The sequence below is a fragment of the Episyrphus balteatus genome, chromosome 1 (assembly GCF_945859705.1).
Source record: "Episyrphus balteatus chromosome 1, idEpiBalt1.1, whole genome shotgun sequence".
NCBI lineage: Eukaryota > Metazoa > Arthropoda > Insecta > Diptera > Syrphidae > Episyrphus > Episyrphus balteatus.
The window spans coordinates 90,360,619-90,368,528 of record NC_079134.1 but is presented as its reverse complement, the minus strand read 5'-3'; the positions used below and the strand labels follow the sequence as shown (position 1 = coordinate 90,368,528).

At 34.6% G+C, this 7,910-nt stretch overlaps 1 protein-coding gene across 1 annotated transcript in view; it reads left to right on the top strand.

The window, feature by feature from the left end:
• Nucleotides 1–4,455: 4,455 nt before the first annotated feature.
• LOC129907351 (heterogeneous nuclear ribonucleoprotein U-like protein 2) overlaps nt 4,456–7,910 on the top strand; it is a 217,504-nt gene continuing 214,049 nt past the window's right edge. The window contains exon 1 of the mRNA XM_055983512.1: nt 4,456–4,703. Coding sequence (XP_055839487.1) covers nt 4,568–4,703 — 136 coding nt within the window. The 5' untranslated portion in view covers nt 4,456–4,567. The remainder of the gene's footprint in view (nt 4,704–7,910) is intronic.

Sequence of the window (7,910 nt, the reverse complement as noted above, 5' to 3'; positions counted from 1 at the left end):
CTATGGTCGTATACAAGCAATATTTCTAAAATCGAAACAGCTTCGTTAGACCCTTGTGGAAGTAAAATTGTTAGTTGGGAAGAACAGGTCTTATACAAATCATTTTGGCGCATTTTACCGAAATTGCATAGGACTTTCCTTCACAGGTAATAGACAAGCTAATAGCTTGTGACAAACAGCTTAAATAGGCCTTACGGAGGTCTTCCTGCAGAGGGATTACTTGCGTAGGATGTTATAATAAGGCCTTATAGAAGTTGTTGAAGGTGTTGTAGAAAATATTGAATTTATGCATAAAAAAAAGAATTTATTGAATTTTATTTAATTTTTTTTATTTTCTTTTGATTTTTCCTGTTTTGCATTTTCTACATATTATTTAATTTATTTTAATTTTTTCCTATTTTGTTTCTTTTCCTTATTTGGAAATTCCACTGCTTTTTATGTTGTTCTGAAATGATGAGTATATTATTTTAATTGAAAAAGAACACATTTTTTTTATTTTCATCACATGGCCCGGCCAGGAATCGATCCCACGTACCTCTGCATACCAAGCCAGCACCTTACCAGTAGACCATGCTCGAATATTAAAGATGAGTGGAAAATTGGGAGCTAATTGAAACCTCACATTGAAATGCAATGTTTTTTCAAATGCATTACAAACATTGCATATCTGCAGGATAAAAACATTGCATACTTACAAGAACCTCTTGGAACAGGTCTTATAGAGGCCTTCTGTCACTTGAAAATACAAGGCTTCTTTAGAATGGTTCAAACAGGTCTTATAAAGGTCTTCTTTAGCTGATATTTACAAGGCTTCTTCTTAACACTTCTAGATAGCCTTAAGGAGACCTCCTTTCTTTCCAAAATGGATGACTTGCGTAAGTAAGCCTTAAACTAAACCTATACAAACTATAGCTTGTCGAATCGAACAAAATGGACCTTATGCAAGTAAAATTGTTACTTGGGGGCAGCTTCCATCTTTTTATCGTATGGTGTTATCTTTTTTGCTTTCGCAAATTTGGTTATAATCGGGTGTGAAAAATGTTTGTGTCGATGCTATGGCTGTCTGGATGTGTTCGTCCTCGGTACGTGTGGAAACAATCCACACGAATCCTCGAAAATAGACACCATCCTACAAAATAGTTTATTTTAAAACGTTTTACAAAGAATAATTTAACTTTTAAATATTTCTTTTGTGAAAAACTGTGCTTTTTAGCACATAAAATTTAATTAAAAACTTTTTAGGTTAGAGCAGCTTTGTCAGAGTATAAAAAAATCAAAAGGTCAGCAAGAGAGTCAGCGCCTTTTTTTCTAACTTGCCGGACAGACCAGCCGCCATTTGGTATGATCTGATGCTGTTTTGATTATGTGAACACCCATCCGACAGCCAGTTCGGTTTGCCGGATGGTTTTCAAAAAAATTTGATTTTTTGGTGGTCGGACGGACATGTTAGTCGATTAAACGACATGTCTGTCCGGCAGACAGTGATAATCCATTCTCTCTAATTTTAGAGCAGAATAGGGCAAAGAAACATCCAAAATAAGCTAAAAAATGGGTTCTGATAAAAATTGTCTGATGAGTGTGAACGAAAAATATAATTCTGCCATCAGGGGCCTATTTCATAAATAATACATTACATACACTGTATGATATTGACAGTTCTGATCTATTACCCTTCAAGCAAGAAAACTGAGTTCAACAAAGAAACTCGGACCTCAGACCGCGAAAATCGGGTGAACACAAAAGTCGAACGAGAATCGTGGTGAAAAATAAGAAAAGGAAAAGAAAGACAAGGCCAACAAGAGCCAAAGCGTCATTTTGTTATTTTTTGTTGAAGTGTTTGGTCGCGTCGTGTCTCGTGTCGTTGTTTGTCAAATTCTTGAAGTCAAAGATAAAGTACATAATATTGCTCCATGTGATGATGAATCGGATAGTAAATAGAAACGGATAGAATGTGCAGCAACAATCTGCACATTCTCAAAAACCACCCGGCTGAGTGCACCACATGCAAACCCAATTTACATTGGGAAAAAACCAACCCCTTTACCCGAAGGTACACCAATGCATCCGGATGTGATGCGAATGACTGGGAATCGATAGCAGGTATTTAATAACATTAATATCATTGATCATTGTTTAATCAATATCTTTCTAGAGAATAACGAATCAGCAGTAAATATCAACAACAGCAGCAACACCAAATAAAAAGATTTTTTTTATTTAATATTTATTTTAATATTGTATTTATTGTAATTTTTTGATCTTAAAAAACATTAAAATAAAAAAAAAAAAAACAATTTCAGTGAACAAAATTGATAAACAGAGTTTTTTGTTATGCTAGAAATGTCAAACATATCCGATACTCGAGTATCGATCGATTTCAAAATGCCGGACGTCATTCGTTCCGACTTCGGCTCCATTTTCTCGGAATGGAGATTTTCACCACACCAATTCATATGCAATCGACTTCGCGGTGATTATAATTTCCGTACTAATTTGAGCAGCTTTCGGACCTGTTTCTGAGCCGAAGTCGGACTCAGCTCGGCCTTAGGCGGAGCGGATTCGGACCGAGGTCGGACTTGTTTGCTTGAAGGGTATTTCTGTTTCATAGAAATGTTGTGTGAAGAACTGTTATACATCAGTGTATGAACGGAGAATCGACTGGAAGTATTCCCTTCAAGCAAACAGGTCCGACCTCGGTGCGAATCCGCTCCGCCTGAGGAGGAGCTGAGTCCGACTTTGGATCAGAAACTGGTCCGAAGGCGGCTCAAATTAGTATGGAAATTATAATCACCGCGAAGTCGATTGCATATGTATTAGTGTGGTGAAAATCTCCATTCCGAGAAAACGGAGCCGTAGGCGGACCTGAGTCGGAGCAGCGAAAACCTACCAGAAAGAGGAATAAAAAAGGGATGACGTTTCGCATTTGCGACCAAAAAAAGAACTAGATTTTTTTTTTTTTCACTGAAACTGTTTTTTTTTTTATTTAATTTTGGCAAACGAAATTTTCACAATATATACAATATAAAACAGAATACATTTTTTTCATTTTATTTTATTTGTTGTTGCTGCTGTTGTTGGTGTTTCTTTAGATGCCCAATCGCATGTTTCACCTTCTGCCTTTTTCTTCATCATTAGAGATTACATCTACAACACAAACAGAAACACATCACTTTTATCCAAACACTTTGAGCGATATATACAACATACCTTTTTTTGTTTCCATATTGTTAATAGTTTGATATAATTGTTTATAATTATACTTATATTTTATTAACAACTACACGAGACACGACGCGACTAAACACTTCAACAAAAAATAACAAAATGACGCTTTTGCTCTTGTTGGCTATGTCTGTCTACTTTTTTTTTCCTTTTCTCAGTTTTCACCACGATTCTCTTAGACTTTGTGTTCATACACAAAAAGTTGCAAGTGTGCAACTCCGCTTTTCTCGGTCGGAGGTCGGACTGTCTTTTCTGGACTCCGTTTTCTTGCTTGAAGGGTTCCAATGTTGTATGATACTGTTTCATAGAAATTTATCACACATCATTTTAATACATTTTGTGTGAACTTTTCATACATTTCATACAGCAAGTCTTTTTGCTGTAAACAATATTTATTTACTTAATAAAAGTATAAAAATGGGGGTTTGTGTTCATAATTTAATCATAAGGAATATGCATATAATATATTTTGTTTTTTTGCAAAGGAAATAATAATTCATTGCCTTTTTTTGTTTTATTTTTAAATTTTATGACACGCAAGTTTCTGCTACTTTTCGTTTTGGTTAGTCAGTAAAAAAAACTTGCTACAAAACTTAACCACACAATTCATTCAAACGAAATGTCAAAAAAAATACATCAACAACAACAGAATAGATTTTATACATTACTTCCAATGATACCTATGAAACAAAAAATTGTATGTAATGTATGAAAAAAATTTGAATGTATGATTTATGTGATGTATTATCTATGAAATAGGCCCAGGCCAAATGACAATCGGTCTGTCCGGTAAGTTGGTCAGTGTGAACCCCTCTATAGACAACACTATACATAAAAGGGTTTTGTGGGGTAAGACCATAAACAAAAAATACCAAGACTAGAAACTCGGCGGTCAACTGACCATAAACAAAAAATACCAAGCCTGGAAACTCGGCGGTCAACTGACGTTTGCCTACAAGCTTTGAGGTGTGGTGAATTACGTGAACCTATCGTTGTATTCGTGTTGGATGTGTGGTGAATGTCGTGAATCTATAAATGTGTGCAAGTTAACGTCATTTACCAAAGTGGTGGCTTTCACATATATTCACAGACAACACTGTTCACAAAAGGGTTTTGGGGGGAAAGACGTACGAATGTTTCCAGTCTTGGTATTTTTTGTTTATGGTTTTGGGGGGAAAGACGTACGAAAGTTTCCAGTCTTGGTATTTTTTGTTTATGGGTAAGACTTGCGAAAGTTTCCAGTCTTGGTATAGTTTGTCGATGGACGAAGCCTTGTTCGGTTAAGCGAAACGAAATATATATATTGTTCGATTGTTATTTTTATCTTTAAATATAATAACTGACGATGGATGTCGCAAAATTGGAAAAATTGAAAGTTGCCGAACTCCGAAATGAATTGCAAATGCGTGGTTTGGATACAAAAGGTGTAAAAGTTGTTCTTATTGAACGGTTGAAAACCGCCATTGATAATACACCAGTTGGTAAGTTAAATTTTCCAATATTGTTACACATTTTATCAATTCAATAATATCTTGTAGGTAAATACATAAATTATATATTTAGTAGCGCAAAATTTTAAATAATTTTAGTAAATCAGTGCGCTTTTTGGCTTAGTAACTTACTAAAATGCCTTTAGCAATTTACTTGATCGTTTAAAATGTTGCCCTGTGTTTAGGTTATTGAAGTAAATTTTTTGACGTTACAGAAATCAATTAAATTTTGGGCCGTTTGTGAATTGCGTTAAATAGTTAACCCCGTGTAAAATTTTTGACGCTATTGAGGTGAATAAAAAAATTCAGCTGTATGGCTTATTGTTTAATATTATTCTCTGCCTCTTTTCTGCCTGATACTTCTTTTTAATACAAAAAAAAAAAAACAAAACAAAACCATCTGCAAAAAAAATTTAACCTTATTTAACGAACCAGGGCCCTATTTCATAGATGATACATCTACAGTCGTCGGCATAATTATTTTGACTAATTTTCAATTCTCAATCTGATAAGAATAATTTCTAACGGTTAAACTTTACATAGGTAAAGTTGATGGTTATTTATTAAGTATGTTATGGTGAATCTATGATGGTCAAAGTAAGTCATATGAGTGAAATTTGGCGTTCAGGCAGCTTTTTTTGTATTAAAAGTGCTATTTTTTGAGTGGCAAAAGTATTTTGACCAGAATTCTTTTTCAATTTTGGTAAGGTAAAGTAATACATTTTGCTTATTTTAAGCATGTATCCAACTGTTAAACATGTTAAGGCTCAGATTCATAAAAAAAATTGGAAACATTTCGCAAATAAATATTGAAATAAGGGCATTTATTGTTACAAGTTAAAATTCCCGTTACCTGTTAATCTAATCAATGGATAACTGATTTGTTTGCGTCAAATTATATCTAAGCTTATAAAAAAACTCAAGAGTACGAGTACTGAGAAAAATCAGCCATGAATCTGTACAAAACAAAAAATTACACAAAAAAAAGACAATTTTTTTTTTGCGTAGTTCACTTTGAATCCCAAATTGAACCCTAATATCATGGAGCTGGAAATGAAATCCCTAGGGAAGAATTCCTCATCAGAAAGCATAGATTCCCTGGAGACTTAGGAAACACAATTTTGGAACTTATCCAGCAAGAAAAGGACTAGTTAACCTCTTGAAAGCATGTTGAAAACTATGAAATTCGCAAAAAATCATGTTTGTAAGCCTCTTTCTTTCTGGAACAAGATTTAATGGACCGATGAAAGTTCTTTTGCACTCCATAAATCTCAAAAACTGAATTTTGTTCGGAAGCTGTCTAGATAACTTTGTTCCAGAAAGAAAGAGGCTTACCAACATGATTTTTTGCGAATTTCATAGTTTTCAACATGCTTTCAAGAGGTTAACTAGTCCTTTTCTTGCTGGATAAGTTCCAAAATTGTGTTTCCTAAGTCTCCAGGGAATCTATGCTTTCTGATGAGGAATTCTTCCCTAGGGATTTCATTTCCAGCTCCATGATATTAGGGTTCAATTTGGGATTCAAAGTGAACTACGCAAAAAAAAAATTGTCTTTTTTTTGTGTAATTTTTTGTTTTGTACAGATTCATGGCTGATTTTTCTCAGTACTCGTACTCTTGAGTTTTTTTATAAGCTTAGATATAATTTGACGCAAACAAATCAGTTCTCCATTGATTAGATTAACAGGTAACGGGAATTTTAACTTGTAACAATAAATGCCCTTATTTCAATATTTATTTGCGAAATGTTTCCAATTTTTTTTATGAATCTGAGCCTTAACATGTTCAACAGTTGGATACATGCTTAAAATAAGCAAAATGTATTAATTTACCTTACCAAAATTGAAAAAGAATTCTGGTCAAAATACTTTTGCCACTCAAAAAATAGCACTTTTAATACAAAAAAAGCTGCCTGAACGCCAAATTTCACTCATATGACTTACTTTGACCATCATAGATTCACCATAACATACTTAATAAATAACCATCAACTTTACCTATGTAAAGTTTAACCGTTAGAAATTATTCTTATCAGATCGAGAATTGAAAATTAGTCAAAATAATTATGCCGACGACTGTACATCACATACAGTGGCGACAAAATAAATAGCACATGTACCCTAAAATTTCTAAAATGAAAGTTTTTCGCACTTTTTTAACTTAAAAGAGCTGTTTTATTAATGAGGAAGTAAGAACACAGATATATTTGATTTATTAAAAAAGAAATTGAGTGCATTGAATTCTTTAACAAAAAATAACAACAAAATCATTAATACAGCTCAAGTTTTTTAGGACAAAATAAATAGCACACTTCATAAAACCAAAAACAAATTAACAAAAATTTTGACACAGTTTAAAGAAAATAACTAGTATTTGGTTGGGTAACCCTCATTATTTATCACAGCATAAAACCAGCGGTTAATAGACGTAACAAGACTCCGAAATCGTTCAAAAGGTACTGAGTACCAAGCTCGTCGAAATTCCTCCCAAAGTTTGTCCAAATTTGAGGTATCAGACCTGTTAATCGCTTTTCCCACGTCACTCTACAAGTCCTCAATAGGATTCAGATTTGGGGACTGGCTTGGCAATTTCATAACACCGATTTTTTGGACGGATAGCAATTGTTTCACAGACTTAGTCTTATGTTTTGGATCGTTATCCTGTAGAAATGTCCACTTTAAAGGCATTTCCTTCACAGTAAAAGGTAGAATACTGTCCCTTAGGATCTCCTTGTACTTAAGGTGGTCCATAATACCCTATATCCGATGAAATGGCCCTAAACCATGCCAAGAAAAACATCCCCAAACAAGAATACTAGCCCCACCATCCTTAACAGTCTATATTTTATACTGCGGGTCACATTTCAACTGCCCCACGCAGGGAATTTCCTTATGGGGCATTTGGAAATGCTCCCTACGGGGCATAAGAGGTATTTCCAAATGCCCCATACGGAAATTCCCCCATTGGGCATTTGGAAATGCTCCCTACGGGGCATAAGAGGTATTTCCAAATGCCCCATACGGAAATTCCCCGCGTGGGGCTGTTGAAATGTGACCCGCAGTATAAAATATAGACTGTTAAGGATGGTGGGGCTAGTATTCTTGTTTGGGGATGTTTTTCTTGGCATGGTGTGGGGCCATTTCATCGGATAGAGGGTATTATGGACCACCTTAAGTACAAGGAGATCCTAAGGGACACT